This window comes from Emys orbicularis, chromosome 2 (assembly GCF_028017835.1).
Source record: "Emys orbicularis isolate rEmyOrb1 chromosome 2, rEmyOrb1.hap1, whole genome shotgun sequence".
In the NCBI taxonomy this organism is placed as follows: Eukaryota; Metazoa; Chordata; order Testudines; family Emydidae; genus Emys; species Emys orbicularis.
Window position 1 is genome coordinate 141974348 of NC_088684.1, and position 20141 is coordinate 141994488.

At 41.5% G+C, this 20141-nt stretch overlaps 1 protein-coding gene across 2 annotated transcripts; it reads right to left on the reverse strand.

Annotated features, from left to right (window-relative positions):
- Window positions 1-774: 774 nt before the first annotated feature.
- MXD1 (MAX dimerization protein 1) lies at window positions 775-17515 on the reverse strand. 2 transcript variants are annotated; one of them, XM_065398034.1, is made up of 6 exons: window positions 17431-17515; window positions 16153-16252; window positions 10207-10236; window positions 3461-3575; window positions 1108-1267; window positions 775-1011 (listed from the first exon to the last, which is right to left on the reverse strand). In XM_065398034.1, exons 1-6 carry the CDS (start codon window positions 17513-17515, stop codon window positions 824-826), a joined length of 678 nt encoding a protein of 225 aa, XP_065254106.1. In that variant the 3' UTR covers window positions 775-823. The 2 variants fall into 2 exon arrangements, with proteins under 2 accessions (XP_065254106.1, XP_065254107.1); XM_065398035.1 differs by lacking the exon at window positions 10207-10236.
- Between the last annotated feature and the right edge of the window lie 2626 nt (window positions 17516-20141).

Below are 20141 nucleotides of genomic sequence, written 5' to 3' on the forward strand. Positions count from 1 at the left end.
ACGTCTCAAAATTGGTCCCACTGTCCTGCACTAGTCAAAATTCCCACTGTCATTTGCTGGCTGCTAATCTGAGATAGAGTTCAATGGGGTTACTCTTGAAAGTAAAGGCCGCAAATATACAGCCCTTTGAACTTTAAGTCAATGGGAGCTTTGAATGAGTTAGGTCAACAGGACTGGGTCAGGTGGTAATACAGCCACACTACTAAAAATGCAATACCCATAATATATAGGAGTAAATTTCCAAAGCAACAGTTGTGAGAATTGTGTAGCAAAATCTCAAAGTATCAGAGACAGGACAGCTAAAATGCTCCACACTCTACTTTTGAAAGTTTAGTCCACCCATTTCCAGATCTGTACTATGAGGAAGTTGGGTTCCCCTTTCAGATTGTTGATCAAACAGTTATGTTTAGCCATTAGTTCTGGATATTAGATATATTATGTTGCTAAGCAAAGACAAGGTAGGTCTAGAATACTAGACAATAACATCAAGGCAAAAAAAAAAAAAAAAGGGAGGATTTTTTAGCTCTCTATTGCTGCTAAAATATTCTTGGGTACTTCAAAATTTGGTTGGAATGTACAGTCTCACAGAGATGAGTTTACTGACAGAAAGAGAAGCTAGTGGATGCAATCAGATGTGTGCTCCAGAGAGTAGCTTATAACCCACAACCCTATGCACTGTTTCAGGACTTAGGCAAAGCTGATTTCGCTAATGTTGGTGATACATTAAATTTACGTGCAAGAGAATTGTGGGACGGTCCAATATACTACCTAATAAGATCCAACAGGGAAACTGCAATGGATGGAACAGCTACTGAGTTGCTTCTTATAGACTGAGACAAGGCTTGTGATTGTTCTGCAGCTTTAATCTCTTAATGCCAGAGCTGGAATAGCCCTCATCACTACAGACGCTCTGCATGCTTCCTCTTTCATCCGAATCACTAGGACTGCTGCTGCTCCAGTCTAGGTCTCCCATTAAATAGTCTGTGCTTTCGACATCCACATCAATTTCTTCTGTAAACAAAAGAGAGTAGTGTTGGAACAACCTGATAAAGCATTTTAAGGTTTCAGCTACAAGTATAGATATTCTTAGCCAATTGAGTGACTCACCTCTGTCAGAATCTGAACGCTCTGAAGAAACAGTAGATCCTATACTGTCCATTCTTATTCTTTCTATGCCCAGCTTCTCCAGTTGCCTTTCCAGATGCCGCTGTTCTCGCTGCAATTGATCTATTTGGTGTACTGCTTTTCTATCATAGTCTTCAAGCTTCTGTGGGTTAAAAGGCATTGTTAGTTCTTCTGGACATTATGGACTAAGGCCAACATTTACAAGCTCACACACTTCAGCAAGTGGCCTAATTTTCAGACATGGGTGCTCAGCACCTTTGAAAGACAGGTCACTTAGGCACCTAACTATGGCTTTAGGTGACTGATGACAGGTACTTGCATTTGAATCTAGGTCAGCATGTTCTACACATTTTAAGAGTATGTATTCGAGGTAGTTATGAGCCAAAGAAAATTTTAAAAGGAAAACAATTGAAGCACATAGCTCAAGTGGAAATATATCTGCTTTATTACACCCTTAATTGCACTGTCAGTGTTTCAGACTTGCTAAAGGTTTGAGGTTTGTGTTGCCATCTGTACACAAAGCATCATCCTGTGCTGTCATATGCGCTGTGAGCATCTCCACTCATCTCAACAAGACAAGACTTTGGTCACCAATAAAGGCGACTGCCAGTTAAAGCAGTTTTCAAAACCAGCACCAAAACTGAAGTTATTCCAAATGCCTCACATACCAAATGCACATTTGCTTATCCAGAGCAGGAACTCTTTGAACTCTCAAGACAACTCATCTCTCTCCTCCCCTTAACTCCACCCCATGCATCACAGTACACTGGAAGTAAACAGAGTTCATTAGAATTTACAGAAGCAGACTTTTCCCGTTTACTTGGCCAGTGGGAAAGAAACAAAGTTTGGGTGTTCTCATGGAGTGGCCACAACAGGGGAAGGTTTTTTTCTGCTGGGCTTTGGTGCAAGAGCCAGATCTCACAGAGCACGGTTAGGAATGAGCTATTGCTGCATTAGAATTATCTAATGGCCACATGGGGATGTGTATAAATAATGCTTCCCTCTCAAAATTGTTTTTATGCAATTATCTGGCAGTGTCTCAATCCTATTAATATACATTCCAAGTCTTTGATAGCTAGCTATTTGTAATCAGACGGACGCCAACCAAGTCCTTCAGTGCCACCCCCTTTATCTTCCACTTAACAATACTATGTACTCTAAAAATATTTGGTATTGCTAAGGAAAGATATCAAAACCATTCAACTGAAAGTTAAATATTTGCTTCTTAAAAAAAAAAAAAAAAAAAGCTACTGAACAGTACAAATATTGAAACAAACTCTTTGGGGCACAGATTTTATATTTGTACAATGTCCAACAGTCTGAAGGTCCCAACTCAGGCCTCTGGATGCTACAGTAATATACGCGAGACGTAACATTAAAATCACGTCCACAGATAATTGTGATGAGAAAAAATTTGTATACAAGGACAGAGTCTTGATTCACAATAGCCTGAATCCACAGCTGAGCCGGTCAGCCAGTTTAACCATGTTAGCATGTCCGAAAAATGTTAACCAACTAGCATCTATAAGTTACAGCATCACAATTAGCTTAGAAATCAAAGCCTTTTCTCCCTGTCAGGATGCTATTGTAAAGCTAGTATTGTTATATCTTAACTCTTGGCTAGAAGAGAGATATTTCTTCCTTTAAATAGTAAGGTCTTCAGGTATGCAATTCATATACATTCCATGGTTCAGTGTGTGTCAGTGTTTTCCTCGAGACAAATCATAACATCAGGAGACTGATGTTTCTCAACAAAAATATAAAAAAAACACAACTTGAAACACTTACCATTATAGGGTCAGAATAAAGGCTGATCTTAGTGTCTGAGTCAAGATCAAAGGGTTTCTACTGTCCATAGCGCTGAAGCTTTTTGAACCCACAAAGGTGACCCTCTTGGGAACTTTTTCTCTCATCTCTTCACTGGCAGGAGCACAGAGCTTCATCCTGCTACTTTAAGCACTGACCAGTCCAGCTACAGCTGGAGGTAAGAAGCAGTCCACCCACCTAAAACTTATTTTTAGACCCCCCAGGAGAGACTGAGAAATTAAGTTAAAAACTTTTAGACAGATCTGGTCTCCACTGATTGCGACTAAGAGCATCAGCAGGAAATTATTTTGGGGAACAATCATTGTCACTTTCATCCCTATGCCATTTCAGTCATATGTGTGAAGATTATTTCTCTTGTTTGCAGGAGACAGACTTCAGAAGTGGACATGACTAAGGAACTGGTTCTGAAACAGGATTTTATCCACAATTTGTTGTCAAGCAATAGTTTTTACAGCATTCAGTAATGCTTGGCATGCTCACTTACATGATTAAACTAGCTTGAACTCACCTTTATGTGCAATTTAGCTTTTGTTAGTAAACTCAGTGTAGTATGTCTGTTGGATTCAGGCCCAAGTGGTACCAGCCCTTTCAGCTTCTCCAGACACAACCGCAGATGAGCACGTCTGTAAAATCCAAAGTTCATACATCATGTAAATATTCATTCTGTGGTCAACAGCAACTAGGTAGGATTAGGCAACATTCAAGAGGACCTCACATCTGCAAGCAGCTATGGCAAATATAACAACAGTAAATAATACAATTGGTGACAACAGCAGTTGGTGTTAGAAGAATAAGGATATCCATTCCTTTCTATTTTTGGAAGATGAATAGTGCATCCTGACATAATTTCAGATGCATTTTCTCCCTTAGAGCTGTACTATGAAGCACTAGCATTCCAGAAACAGAGGTACAATGGCTTGGAAGAAAGCAAGTTTCAATTACACTGAAAATGTTAAGCGGCAGGGGGACAAGCTAGAGAAAAATTTCAACATACACTCGTTATACCCATGACCATCTTCATGCATATTAAAATTCAAGAACTACATCAGTCATTAAGGTGGTATAATTAAAAATGAAAACAGGAAGAGCAACATCACATTGCACATCATGTAAAGCCCAATACATGCCAATAATGTTTTTCCCAATCAGCGCTCAAGCAGTATATAGTTTCCCTACCCTACTGTAGAGTAACTACTGTGACCACCTACTGCAGGTGCTACCATGTGAACTAGAGCAGGTACACATCACCTTATTCAACACAATCTCTTCCTTGAGCATTTCTAGCCACATCCACTGCTGGTTACGAACACCTTGTCTACAAGAGAAAGGATTTGCCAGTATAGTTATACTGGCAAATCGTCCTAGATTTGACACAGCTTATACCGGTAAAAGCGGGCTTTTCCTTCTATAGCTTATCCTAGTTCCCTGAATAAGATTAGTTATTGACAAAAGGACTTTTGCCAATATAAGCTGCATCTACACTAGTGTTTTTGCTGGCATAGGTATGTCAATTAGAGGTATGATTCCCCTCTCCTCCCCCCCCCCTCCCCCATGTAGCTATGCTGGCAAAACTTCTAAGTTTAGACCTGATCAAACATTTCTCATGACAATCTATAATTCTGCTTTTGTAGACTTTTCCCTTTCTGCACCATTTACTACAACAGGTTGTTTATGTCCCCAGGTTTTATGTCAGGGAACAGATTAATTCCACAAACAATAATAATGATCCTACAGGATAAGACAGGTTTTAATGTTAAGGGGAATAGTCTTTTTATCAGAAATGGCTACTCTCAGCTACAAGACATGTCTTCACAGTATCCACTTGCTGTACCCAGTATGCAGTACTTTGAAATAAGTTTTAAGAAAAGCAACAGTTTTGAAAGACTGGTTTGAGGTATTTGTTGAGCTAATAGTCGATTAAGATAGTTATGCTTTCCCATCTTATTAGAAAAGCCTTTCAATTCTGAAATGTTCAACAGTGCAAAAAGAGTCCACCAGACTGACAGAGCCCCATTTTTAGTTACTGTATAGGGAATACTAATACATAAGAACGTTCATGCTGGGTCAGACCAAAGGTCCATCTAGCCCAATATCCTGTCTTCCAACAGTGGCCAATGCCAGATGCAACAGAAGGAACGAATAGAACAGTTAATCATCAAGTAAGATACTCTGTCACCCATTCCCAGCTTCGGGCAAACAAAGGCTAGGGACACCATCCCTGCCCATCCTGGCTAATAGCCATTGATGGATCTATTCTCCATGAATTTATCTAGTTCTTTTTTGAACCCTGTTATAGTCTTGGCCCTCAACATCCTCTGGCAAAGAGTTTCACAGGTTGACTGTGCGTTGCGTGAAGAAATACTTCTTTTTGTTTGTTTTAAACCTGCTGCCTATTAATTTCATTTGGTAACCCCTAGTTCTTGTGTTATGAGAAGGAGTAAATAAAACTTCCTTATTTACTTTCTCCACACCCATCATGATTTTATAGACCTCTATCACATTCCCCCCTAGTCGTCTCTTTTCCAAGCTGAAAAGTCCCAGTCTTATTAATCTCTCCTCATATGGAAGCTGTTCCATACCCCTAATCATTTTTGTTGCCCTTTTCTGAACTTTTCCCAATATATCTTTTTTGAGTTGGGGCAACCACATCTGCATGCAGTATTCAAGATGTGGGCATACCATGGATTTATATAGAAGCAATATGATATTTTCTGTCTTATTATCTATGCCATTCTTAATGATTCCAAACATTGTTAGCTTTTTTGACTGCCACTGCACCTTGAGTGGCTGTTTTCAGAGCACTATCCACAATGACTCCAAGATCTCTTTCTTGAGTGGTAACAGCTAATTTAGACCCCATCGTTTTATATGTAGAGTTGGGATTATGTTGTCCAAAAATGCATTACTTGAAATTCAATGTTGATAAATGCAATCTGCCCTTTTATTGCCCAGTCACCCAATTTTGTGAGATCCCTTTGTAACTCTTCGCAGTCTGCTTTGGAGTTAACTATCTTGAGTAGTTTTGGATCATCTGCAAATTTTGCCACCTCATTGTTTACCCCTTTTTCCAGATCATTTATGAATATGATGACTAGTACTGGTCCGAGTACAGATCCCCTGGGGGCACCACTATTTACATCTCTTCATTCTGTAAAGTGTTTTACATTGGCTCTCTGGTGGTACTATGTAGATCAGCCTTTTACTGTGTTGTGCAGGAGGCAGTGTAAGTATATTCTTAAAACCAAAGGTGTCTTAAAAATAATCTGTGAATAGCCAGGAGAAAGAGACTGAACAAGAAACAGCACTATGAGGTGTGGTCTTCTGAATTACAATCTACGGTTTGTAAGTCAACAAAGTATTAAGAGCACTTCAAATACAGACCTGACCATTAAGTATTAACCTTACATTTAAGGTAAAAAGCATTGACTGATGAGTGTTTTGGTCACAATGCTTTAGAGAAACAAGACATTTCACACAACATTCATTTTGTTGGAATGTTGTCCTGGCTCCAGTCTTTTCCTCTAATCAGTAGACATCTAAGTTCTAGTCACAGTGCAGCTCTGCCACGCATGCATAGGACCTTGAGCCAGTGACTTAGGCCTGGTTTTCAGCAGTGTTAAGCACCCACAGCTCCCACTGTTTTTCATAGGAGTTATGGGTACTCAGCATCTCGGGGGGGGGGGGGGGGGAAGAGGGAGAGCCAAGCCCTTTATTGTCTCGCCACACCTCCAAGGCAGAGTTACCAAAGCGGAGAGCTTTTGAAAATGTCTACACTGCAATAAGACACCTGCAGCGAGCCCTAGTCAGCTGACTAGGTCTCAAAGGGCCAGGCTGCAGGGCTGTAAAATTGCAGTGAGGACATTAGAACTTGGGCTCCAGCCTCATCCCTGGGACACTCCCCCTTTGTGGGGTCCCAGAGCCCAGTCTCCAGCCCACAGAGGTTAAATGATGCCTTATGCATTTGGTCAGAAGGAGATTTGAAACTAGTGTTTTCAAGGGTGACATCAGCTGCAATTGAAGGCTTACCTGACACTGCTTCCTGGGTGCACCAACTATTTTCAAACAACTTCACCCCATCATGTTAATTCCATTGACAACTGTAGCTCCTCTAATGTAGCATGTCAATATTACACAGCTGTAAACTCTGAATGCACCTTTACAAATGTTTTCTCTGCCTACCTTTGTTTATTTCCCATTAGCCAGTTTCAGATCAATTGCTCTGGTGTATGCATCTCCATTCATAAACAATCCATTTAGTTAAGTTGCATCCTCATCAAGGCTATGCTACAGTATTCAACTTCCACTATAGGAGTTCTCTAGCACTTTGACAGTGGCTGGAAGTCCATATATACAGGGTACACTGTTTAGTCTGATCCTTGCACATAGGCAAATGCCCAGTTGCTTTCATACAGCAGGCATGTGGATGACAATATGCAGAGCTAGCTTTTTAGATACTCACGGAAACGGCTTCATTAGGATATTGGGAGTGAGGATAGTTCCAAGACAGGTGAGTTTCAATACTATTCAAATGCTCTTGTTGATCCTGACATGTAGGTCATATTATTTGGCAGTGGTTGCAACATAACCTGTCTTTGAAATGTCTAATTGTCATAAGAAGTTCAAATTGAGATGTTGCAATTATCTGCATATCTTGCTCTAAGCACACTACAAGTTAAACAATCATTTGCACTGTAGTTCTGAAAGCATTTTATGTAAGCAAACAGAGTGGATAATCTTTACTCCTAGGGTAAATCCAATGATGGGGCCCAGTGATGAATCCCTGCTTAACACTGTTTGCAACCCCAAAATAAGGTCTCCTACCTTCAGAACAGACTTATCCAACCTGCCTTAATGGAGTTACACAAGAACTGTCTGTAGTACCTACAGAGGTATTACAACTATGGTCCACAATACTTAAGTGAGAGACTGTAGTGGGCATCAGGTTAATTTCAAAGTCACTTGTTAGATGTCAAACCCTTAACATTACAGAGTTTGTACAACAGCAAGTGAGATTCCTAGAAATCTAGCATGTCACTCTGCATGACCCTTGATTTTCCAGCTCCAACTTCTACTTTACATAAGCAGATTTATGCTTAAAACTTCTTTTAAAGCATATTTCAGCCTAATTTTTACTGAGTGACAATACAACCACAGTTTTTAGATTAGACAAAATTCTCCCATTGGCAAAGCCAAATTCCTCAATTAATAAAGTTTGCTGTCAGAGACAATTGACCTTTCAAGTCCATTGTAATGAAAGTAATCAGATTCCTTACATTAAGGATAATGCTTAACAACGAGCTTAATTTTCATCTTAGATGCGATGTGGTATGTATCGAACCAGAATTTGGCCTCAACTATCAAGTTAAACTGGTTCCCACACTATTCAAGTTCCAAACAGATAACCAATGTTGACTGCAAAATTAGTACACCTCTACCCCCAATATAACACGACCCGATATAACACGAATTCGGATACAACACAGTAAAGCAATGCTCCGGGGACGGGGGGGGGGGGGGGGGGGGGGGGGGGGGGGGGGGGGAAGCGCGGGGCTACACACCCTGGTGGATCAAAGCAAGTTCGATATAACGTGGTTTCACTTATAACGCAGTAAGATTTTTTGGGTCCCGAAGACAGCGTTATATCGAGGTAGAGGTGTACTTTTGAACAACTGCAAAGTCCTAACAGCTTGATATTAACTCTTTGTGTACAGAAACATTGAGGAGCCACTTTAAAGTCTCCATAAGGCATTTAAGTCGTTAACTTTTGAGCCTAGCGGCAGTTCAAGTCTTAGATATCAAAATATTTTGTTTCACTCCTACATGTACAACAATGGGAGAACAACAATTTTATTTAGAAAGAGAATACATTCCAGAGAAATACACTGGCTGTTTTCCTAATCACCTTTTTGATAAGAGCTTAAAATAAATGACACTTGCTGTACTTCATTGTTTGGACAATAATTTAAACAGGATTTCAATACAGCTATGGTGTAGTTGCTACTGCAGAGTAAGTAGGAGAGATGCAATGCATTCAATAGTTTTTAAAAGCATTTTTTCTTTCGTTTCTCAGGTTATCAAGTGAGAATTTTGTGACTCTGGAAAGTAACTACCCAAAAGCTTACACGGAACTCTGACAGAGCTAGCTAATGAGAAATTTGCAATTTACATCTTGTAATAGATCATAAAAGACCCATACAATTATTATGGTAGCCTGGGGTTTCACACTAAGGGGAGTGTCAGCTTGTTATTTTCTTTTCTCAAACTACCAAGTTACTTATCGAAGCACCACAAACACAAGGATACCTCACTTCACAAGTATTCATACATAATAGCTCTTCTCCCAGCCCCCTTCCTCCCTGCAAGAAGTATGCTGACTGAGCCAAAAGAGCTGAAAACAAAGTTTAAGCCCTCTTATGAAGTTCTCCAATTTTAAAGTGTTATAGTCTTAAAAACCATGTTCCTGTGTCTTGACTGCAAAGTACATTTACCAAGATACAGGGTAAAAGGGCAGATTTAATGATGCCACAACCTTGTCAAAACAGCCAACAAAAAACAGTTTAAATTCTGTATAGTGCTAAGGACACAAACAGTGCGATAGCTGATCAGATGAGTGGTCTATCTAGACCTATGTACCCTGACAGAAGGTGACCAGAACCAGTAGCTTCAAGAAAAGGTCCAAGAAATACTGCTGAAGGCAGTTATGGAATAACTGCACATGGGTGTTATGAGGAAATGTTCCCGATCAGCGCTTAGACTCTGAAGGATGAAAAACATATTCCAGGTAAGAGGCCCAGAAGATCTGGGATTGATGAAAACATAATTCCTAGAATCAGTAGTCTCTAGTTGCTGTAATGCACACACCTGAGCTCACACAGAACTGTCCATTCTCCCCCACATTGCAGTTTATGCTTGCTTACTGCAGATAGATGTTGTGGTCAGAAAGCAGGATATATTTCCACACCAATTTTCAGTTTAAAGTGACATTTTAGCTTACCCCTGTCTATATGGGTAAGCTAAAAGGGTACTCAAGGGTACCACCCCCTCCCCCAAAAACAAAACAAAAAACAACTTCAATAAAACTGAACTCTTAGATTTAGAGACTGCTCAGAGAATCAGTCCTGCCTGAAGATGTACCTTGCACGTCCCCCTGGTATTACTGCTCCATTGAAAGGTGGACCTGGACAATCCCAGTGGGGGATGCAGGGGAATGGAATAAAAGTTAGTGCAAATACTTAATGAATCCTACAAACTCACCTGTTCTTTTCCATTTCATTGTGCGTTGACCTGAAAGATAAACAAGGAATTAGTTATTTAATGGTTGTCAGTTGCAGATAACTACATGCACGGTGATTAAGAATATCAATGCAACAGTTTTTGTAACCATTCACTGCAAGAGCTGCAAGCCACTAACGCACTTCAGAGAAAGCTGCTAGCTACCCTGGGGACAGCAAAAAGGTTGGAAGCAACCAAAGTGAAGAAGTGTGGAGCAACACAGTATGGGTTTTCTGCCAGCAAAATGGCAATATAAGCCCAGAAACAGCTGCAAAGCCAAGTGCATGATGGTGGTGCAAAACAAAAAATGTGGTTATCTTAGCATAGGAAGAGAAAGGCAAATTGTCCCACCTTAACACTATTTGACATCTAATCAATTAAGAGTCAAGTGTAGTTTCAGACATGCCCCGAGTGCATTGCCAACTGGTGGTTTGGGGAGGATTTTTAAGTATTTCTCTCCCTATTGCTGTGCAAAAGATTCACATCACGAGAGAAGCCAACTTTGCATTTTATAGGAGTTTACATATAAAGTAAAAAAAAAAAAACCTGAAGAGATTGAGGAAAGTTGCCTGAATTTTGTTACAAATACCACCTAAGAATAACTCTTGCCTGAAAACACTGTTATATGATTTGTGTCTTTAAGAGTTATATTGCAGAATAAAATATGGTTTTAAATAGGACCTTTAACATCAGATATCCCAAAATAATGAGGTAAGTACCATAACACAACAATAATTAAACACTAGCAGACAAGTGCTTAGACAGTCTGGACACCACAACCTAATGTCGAGTAGCCTTAACTTTTATTCAGATGCATCTGAAGAAGTGGGGTGTTTTACCCACAAAAGCTTATGCCCAAATAAATCTGTAAGTCTTTAAGGTGCCACCGGACTCCTCATTAACTTTTATTGAATTCTTAACTTCTGCTTCCAGCTTTTTATAAAGGGTGGCACCTTAAACAGTGCAGCAATGAGCATGACACAGAGATTTGATCCCATGGCCTATGGATACCAATGAGCGATACCAATTGAACCATGTGACTTGTACACTGTATTCAATCACTAAGTCACCAGCTTTGCAGAGAAATAATACCCAATCTTCAGGGTATGTGAACACAGGAGATCTGTAGAAAACTTTTCCAGAAGCGAATGACAGACTATAATGCTTTTCATTTTTACATGGAAGAATGACATATTAAATGTAAGGTTGTAGTCTAGATTGGTATTATATTGGTTTGCAAATAATTCAGAAGTTCTTCCATCTCCCCCTGCAAGGTTTTAGGGAAACGGTAAGAAAACAAAAGAACTATTGCAGGGTTCTCTTATAAAGAAGAGGATCCAGAATAACTAAAGAGATTTAAATAGTTTTCAAGTTACTGTTGACTTAATGTTGAAATGAGGCCTCCTAATATATGCACACATGCTCATAACAGAAATCGGCCACAACTACTCTTTAAAGCTTTAAATGAAGCCTGTTATCGTTCAGGGATAGCATTACTGTGTGACAGAAAACCTGACGGAAAAACCACAACCATGATAAAGGAATGTATATATCTGAAGCCTTCCATCTGACTTATCCTGTGCCTGAGCCAGAGAGTGCCAGTTTTCCCACTGTGTTTTCTAGAGGTTTCAATAAATTAAGCAGATTTTATTGTTAAATAAGCAACACTAGGAACTTATACTTTGAGGTCACTGCAAATTATATTTTTGGTATTTTTACTCGCTTGCAATCCCTCATAGAAACTTCATTCATAATATTTCAAAATAGCTTTATCTTTGTTTGGTAAGTTATTCCCCCCTCCCTCCGGTTTTTTAATGACATTAATTTTAACATGGCTCCATTTGTTTACTTTGATTGCGTTATTTAAAGTGATCTGTTCTGAAATGCAAACATTTAGCTTCGAAACATTTAAAAATCACAAGATATTTTGATTTCCATTGAGAATGAAAGGTCCATATTTCTTAGTAGATCATTTAAATGGAGGCACATTAGTCTGACATGTAATGGAGACACAAGTTCCCCTGCTAGGGCATCTGTAAATGGCTGAAAAGAGGACAGACGTATTTTTGGTTCCACCGGTTTCCCCCACTGACTCTTCTGGATAAAAACCAGAGAAACAAAGAAGTTTGAGCCCTTCCTCACCTCCGAATTATGACTGCCCGAGTCCAAGACATTACAATTAACTTGTAGTTTACTAGTGGTCTGTTGTGTCTTAAATAGGACATATCAATTCAATACTGGTTCCAAAAGTTACAGATGTCTGTTACAAACTAGTTTGTTAATGGAATACATCCTCTCTGGACTCAACCGTGTCCAGGAACACTTTACTAATGGTAAGTTTTGTATCCAAAAATATAGTTCTATTAGCTGGTGAATTCTATTTTTACAACATAAACCCTAAGGTGGATAGTTTGCACATTACCATGTAGACAAGATTCTCAGCTCTTAGTGATAAACATTAGTTTCCTTTACTTGGAACGTATTCAAATAATTTTTATCTGAAGTGGAAAGACTGAGCATAATAACTTCAAGAGATGTTAGTGTTTTGTTTGTCAGTTTCAAAGCAACATTGATAGCAATCAATTTCTGTGTTCAGAACTCCAAACAAACAGAGACCATTTCCAGGAAGTTAATACAGAGAAGGGCATAGTAACCATATCTACACTAGCTAAACGGCTGTCCAGTGTACATAGTACCCATCTTCTTCCCTTTCCAAAAGGGAAAGAGACAGTCTCTCTAATTAGCTACAGAAGCCACTGCCACATTTTTGTGAATAGCAGTGTTGCAGAATTTCCATTCCAAAGACGCAGGCTTAACCACGCTTATGGCACAGTGACAGGTCTGCAGACCTAGCATAAAATGCCAACCTTAAACTCAATATAAAAAAATACCCTCACCTCTGACAAACAGACAGACCATTTTATTGTCCAATATCAGCTAACAATCATACTGGTCACACAGACCTATTTATTACTATACTATAGTTAATATCGATCACATTCTAGAATTTAAATGCAGAATTTGGGCATGCAACTAGGATAACTTCTGAACTTTGACCTTTTAATGAACACCTGTTCCATTACAGATACAGGAAAATGGCTGCACCATTTTCCATATGAACTCAGTATTAACTCATTCCATTGTTATGTAGGCCAGAAATAAATTATTCTTGCTACGCTAAGACACCTCCACAATTGGTGTTAAAGGGAAACTGTCAGCTTGTAATCTAACCATTTTTAAAAAAGAGAATTAGAAGTAGCTTCGGGTATTATACATGCCCTTGGGGCCACTTGCCAAGCTGTGTTTTACAATCAGATGTTCCTATTTAACACATGCCTTTTTCCCCATTTCAGTGAAAGTTTCACACAAACAGGAGATAGAAGACCTAATCTGCCCTCCACTGAAGTCAGGGGGAGTCAGGTAGGCCTAAAAAGGCTACACAGACTGAAATTGACTATATACAGAGCTGTCCAACAGAGTAATTGCCTATCTCTATGCCCCTGCCCAATAATATTTCAGCTATTGTAATATTAGGTATTACTTTAACAAAAGATAGATTTTGTCTTAATTAAAAAGTTTAAAGGGACACTAAAGAATCAAACGGTTTAAAACAAGGAGTCATTTCACATTTCCTAATGAAACAGGAAATATTTAGTCCCTAGACAGAACAGCTAAAAACAGGCCAGGCTCACCCACACGATATTTAGAGATGAATTTGCTCACACTGCTTTCTCTCTATCGTACTATTTCTCCATTAATTATGATTTGATCTTTAGGGCACTTAATGTATACACAAGAAAGAGCTCACTCTCCAATGCCAACATTGCACACCTTTAAATACACTATTCCTGCAGGTCAGTTACAAAGTTGAGCTTTACAATTCATTTTAATAGTTAAGATTGTAATTACAGAATTCTGTGAGACAGGCTGAAAAAGAAAATGCTGATTAAATTTTCACTAGATACATTAAGAAGTAAATCAGCTCTTGTACTGTCAACCTCCATTTCTAAAGGATTTCTAGGGTACTCAGCTGCAAAAATCTCTCCGTCTCACAAAAAGTGACATACAAAATCTTGGCCCAGAAGGTTTAAAAATAAGAGGGGGGGGGGAGGGAAAGCATTTGTAAAATCCTTCAGACATCTTTCTGTACTTCAATAAATCAAACCCCTAAAATTTCTTGAAATTTGAGAGGCCTTCCATCTGCATTGTGAAATATGTCCTTCTTAGTATAGAGATACAAAGAAGTCAGGGGGAGTATTAGACTTTTCTCTACCACTGGTCAATATTCGTTCTGTATTAGACATGCACTGAAATGACAGTCTACAGCCCAAGTAAGATTCTAAACACCGAGGTTGGGACACAAACCCAAGTTCAAAGTTCACACTGAAATTCCATCCTTCTTTTGCTATGTTGTACCAAAATATTGCAGCACATATGGTGCACATCACGTACTGAGCTTAGGCCACTAACCATAGTAAAAACAGGGTGAGTTAAGGACAGAGCTTTAACTGAGAACTTCCTGGCTTTTATTAGTCTCCGTCACAGTACAAGCATTACCTAAAAGTAGCAGTTTGCATTTATACATACTACTACTAAATGGAGAGAGTTGCAAGACAGGAATTTCAGTTTTAACCTGCAAGTCTTTAGGACCCAAAAAACTTCACTAAAAAAGGCTTGCAGAAGTTGCCTATCCAATTTAAAGTTCAACAGCTTGGACTGAAATGAATTTGGATGGATTAAATTCCAGCAAAACATCTCCAGTACTGGGTGATTTAGCATTTTTAGCTGCCCCAAGAACAAGATGTATATTAAATCAAAGATGAATAATCTGTAGCAAATTTCTAGATGGATTTCAAGATGAACAATAAATAAATCAGGCTGTCAAACAAAAGTGGCACTGGAAGCAAGATTTAATCAAAGTGTCAAACTAGAACCATGTCACTTTCTGCAGTCAGTCATATAATTTAGCTTTAGTTAAGAATTCCTGCACACTTAAAGTGAAATAGAAAATGTTAGAAAATTTGAATTTAACATTGCACATAAATCTTGAATGAAAGATAAGACTCCTTCAATTTTCACATTATCTTTAGAAAAAACATATTTCTATCGTCGCATGGCAAAATTCCACATTTTCTGAGAAAAAAAAATCAAATACAGCAAAAAATGAGAGTTTCTGTTCTTTAGAGGTTTCCCTAGAAAGTAACTAGGGTCAAAACGTTTGACTATGTTCATGTATTACTGCAGTTAAACATGCACACAATAGTCTAAATGTATGCACACCTATCTCAGTAAGAAATATTATAAATGTTACCTTTGAGTATCCATGCTCTAGTTGAAATGTTTTATTTCACTGACATAAAAAGATATCTGAATGGGTGTGTTAAAAATACTTCTGTTTTCTTGAAGTGCCAAAACCAAAGTTTGGGCCGAATTTGACTGAGGCATTATATAATTACAATATATTCCCTTTATTATAACCACATCATGCTCATTTTATTTTTTAAATGGTTTGCATTGAAACTAAATAGGGACATACCCCATCAGTATTTGCAATACAAACATTAAACCATTGTGTTAATACAGAAAAGCCTAAACATACAGTTGACTGAAAGCAAAAGTGAAACTGATTAGTACCTTCATTTCCCATGTTAAAGATAGAAGTAAAAAGCCTAAATAAGTTACTAAATGGAATGTTTTAAAAATCTGAGTTGTTAACAAAGACTTTGTCAAGTGAGAAAACACAGAATGAAAAAACAACTCTTTAATTAAAAATACCACTGTATGGTGAGTTATAAGTCGGAAGACACATAGCCAACATTGTCACAGAGCTATAGTCATAGTAGAAATGGCAGAATTTTGCACCACAAGCTTCTGCATAAATCAGATCACACACACACACAGATGCAAGTACCATATATTTGCCATTACCTGCTACTACTGCTGTTTTTCTTGGACTTGCTTCTCCGTTTTAAGGCATCTCTGTCCTTGTTATTGTAGGGTAACATAGAGGCATAGCCATGTTCAGCTTCTAAAAAAAGCCAGGATTTCACTCGATCATTAAGTTAGCCCAAAACATACAGACATCCAGGAGTATTTGGGGGTGGGAGGAGAACATATTTGGAAGTCCAAAGGTGGAAATCAATAAGATTACTTAGTTATCTGCTAATGAATAACACACAGAGCCTTATACAAAACCCTCCAGGTCCAGGCAATCCATTGTTTCCAGCACGGGGATGACAAGCCCACGCCATACATGGGGGGAAACCATGTAGACGGCAAGCAATAGGGATTTTGAAGTGGGGATCTGGAAGATGGGTCCCTTTCTCCCCATTCCATACATGGGAATCTCCAGAACACTTGTTTCTTGGAGGGGACACCCCTCCATGGAAGGATCTACACAAAAAGCCAGGGCGTTTGTGCGTGGTGGGATTATACCCCAGGAGTTGCAATGTGTGCCTGGGGGTAAGGATCTTTCCACACCCCAAGATGGACGATTGGGGGAGCAGAGCAGATGGGGGATGGGGATTAGGGTGGGCCCCGAGGGGCAGGGGTAACAGCAGCCGGGCTAAGGAAGGGGGAGCCGGTGCAGGGCGTTCTCGGGGTGGGCGCGGGAGCCAGCGCCGATGGTCACCGCTCGGGAGAGGGGGCTCCGCGCTCGGGATGGGATCCCGGCTCCTTTCGGTTCCGCTTTTTGCCGAGACGGGTGGGGGAAGCGGCTGCGCAGGCCGCTGGCTCCTTGGGGGGGGGGGGGGGGGGAGAAGCGGTCTTCGGTCAGCACCCCCCGCCGGGGATAGCTCGGCCTCAGGGGAGGCCCTTCTCCCGGGGGCGGGTCCCTGGACCCTCCCCCCGGGCTGGGGGGTGTCGAAACCCCGGTCTCTTCTGTGGGGGGCGAAACCAGGCCCCGGTCTCTCCTGGGGGCAGGGGGGAGAGAAAAGTATCCCGGTCTCTCCTATGGGGGGCGGGCTAGGTGGGGGTCAGGGGAGCACCCCGGTCTCTCCTACGGGGGGCAGGCCCGGCGGGGGGAGGGAGGGGGAGCACCCCGGTCTCTTCTACGGGGGGGCTCTAGGACCTATGAGGGGGGTCGGTACCCCGGTCTCTCCCGCGGCGGGAGGCCCCCCCGCTATCCCCGAGGACGAGGCGGGATCCCGAGCCAGGCCCCAGAGAAGGGGGGCGGGCAGGCTGGCTGCCGTCTCCGGGGGCCGGTACCTCGCTCTCTCCGCTCCAGGTACTCAGCCGCCTCCAGCAGCATCTGGATGTTCACACAGACCCGGGTCGCCGCCGCCGCCGCCATCTTACACCGCTGCCGGGGCCCTGCGCTCGCCCTGCCGCGGAGCCTCACGGAGCAGCAGCTGCAACAGCCGGTCTCCACAGCCCGAATGTTTATCCCCCTCCCTCCTGCTTCGCTCTGACAGACCCCGGGCAACCAACGCCCCCGCAACCCAACCCACTGCCCCCTGCCAGCGCGGTGCTCATTGGATACCCAGAGACAAGCCCCGGCTTCTAATTGGTCGGCTCATATAAAGACCCGCCTCTTTCTATTTTCCTCGCCTGATTGGTCTTTTTGTCCATATTCCCGCCTCCTGGTTATAGGCCCGCCTCTTTTCTTTGATTGGGCCCAGTAGCCTTAGGTCCCGGCCCCATCCCTTAGCTACCTTCTAATTGGCCAATTCTTAGGAAGCACCGCCCTTTGCGTGGTCCAAAAGGACAACTGCTCTAACGGCCCCACCCCTCTCTCGCCTTCGGAAGTTACGATTGGCTAGAACTTTCATGGTTCCGCCCCACCTATTCTTCTCCAATAAGCTTAGCCAACAATGCCCCACCCCTTCCTCCGTTTCTTACCTCTGATTGGTCACGCCTTCCCAAAGGCCCTCCCTCTATTGTGTAAGGCTCCCCCCTTCGCAACTTCAACCGTCCGTCCAGCCGCCCACTGGCTCCTTCCAACGGAACAAACCAATCAGTGAGCAGCAAGGCCAAAGAGGCGGGGACAAGTCCCCTGGGGCCAGGTGTCAGGCTTTGGAGCCTAACAATGCAGGGAGGGTGCAAGGACCAGGAAATTCCAAGGGGCAAGAAGGGGTGCAAGGGTGGGAGAAAAAAGGGGGAATGCAGGGAGGGGGTACAAAGGGCTGGATTCGAGGGGGCAGAGAGGGATGCAAGGTGGAGACAGTATAAGATATAGGGAGTATAGAAGGAAGATGGACGGCCCAGGTGGCTGGATGCAGTGGGGGATGTAGCTGCAGACATGTGCAGTGGAACACTGATGATTAGACAAAACAAAAGGCCACCCAGAAAGAAAAAGGAGCTATCCCCACCCTTTTACAACAGAGCATCACAGGACTCCCGTGGGAGGGCTTTGGCATGATGTTTTGCAAGGCTTTAGTGCATCCCTCCCTTTCTATTATTCTCTAGGTATAGATCAAGAACTCCCATCGGCTTGTGCATCGCTAGCACTAGCCCTTCAGGTTTTTTAGAACTGGTTGTCTAGGCGGCTTCTCCTGGCCCTGTGCTTATATGCCAGTACTACCTGCTTCACGCTCATGGGCACAAAGTCAGACCCGCTCTGGGGAAAGGCTGCTTCAAACACTTCTGCCACCATTGGTGAGAATGCAAAGCTGAACTATGCTGGTAAAGGTGCATACAGTAGAACAGGGCATGATAGGCATGGAGAAGGCTCCAACTTGGTAAATTCATTCAAACAATTAGCACACACTGATATTGTCAGACCAGCCTCCCAAGAAATCACCTGTTACTGGGGGTTTGCAACTTGGCCCTATGGCATGAACCCTGACATATAAATCTAAACAGTAGTTCAACCATTTAACTGACAACATAATAATAAAACATAGATTGCTGTACATGCGTTGTTTCTGTTCTTGTAAATCAAACCATGTCCTATCATATCATGACTTCATGTACAAAGGAAATACACAAACAACTTTTACATGATCAGAAGTGACTGGCAGGTGTTCTCTTGCCTACAGCATTCAGACAAGAAGGCTAACATTTGCCTCACTGACCCTAACCTCCACATGTAAATGAGGGACAACTACATTTCAGATCCATTTTTAAAGCAGCAATCAGTAAATGGAGCCATAAAAAGCAACCACAGAAAATAGCATTCAGTTAAAGCAGCAGAGAAAGGCAGGTTACCTCTGCTCTTTTCAAAGAGTAGGGGGAACCTTCCACAGCCAAAGATTGTCAATTTCCTTCTTCCAAACACCAGGGAAGAGCATGTTTGAGGTTGCTGCAAACAGCTGAACTACCATTAAGTCACAGTTAAACTGTTTAAAGCAAACATGTCTGCACAAAAACTTACTGTGCCTGCCTTTTCTCCTTCTTTCCTGCTTGCTAGCCTCCACTTTTCCTCCTATTTAAGCTTAGTGTCTTGGTCTTTTTCAGTGTCTGTATTGCCTCCAGACTCATTTTGCTATTTTTCATCTATTTCAAATATTTGCTTTCCCCTGAGACTCTTGCTAACCCCACAGAATGGTCATTTCTAATTGTGCCTCTCTCCCCTCACCTATTCTTAGTTTTTTTCCCCCTTTTCCCCTGTGTATCCCAGCCTGTTACCACCTTCTCTTCATTTCTGCTTCTCCAGAGCACTGTCTACCCAACCTCTAAGCAAATGTCAGAATTTGTATGTTTTCTTCCAGCTGATAATGCTACTACACTTTCACTAACTCAGTAGTCTCCAGGATACCTAGTTAGGCAACATCACAGTAGAGGCTCAATATTACTCTGATAGATAGTAGGAATATACATTAGTAAAGGTCCCTAGGAATCTATTAACCATGTTTCTTGAATTGGGGATTTCCTGCTGTGACAGAGGGCATAGCAAGCCATCTTCTCTTATTTTGAAAATAATACCATGGCTTCCAGTCCTTCAGTTTTTCCAAGGACAATGTCAGGATAAGCTACAT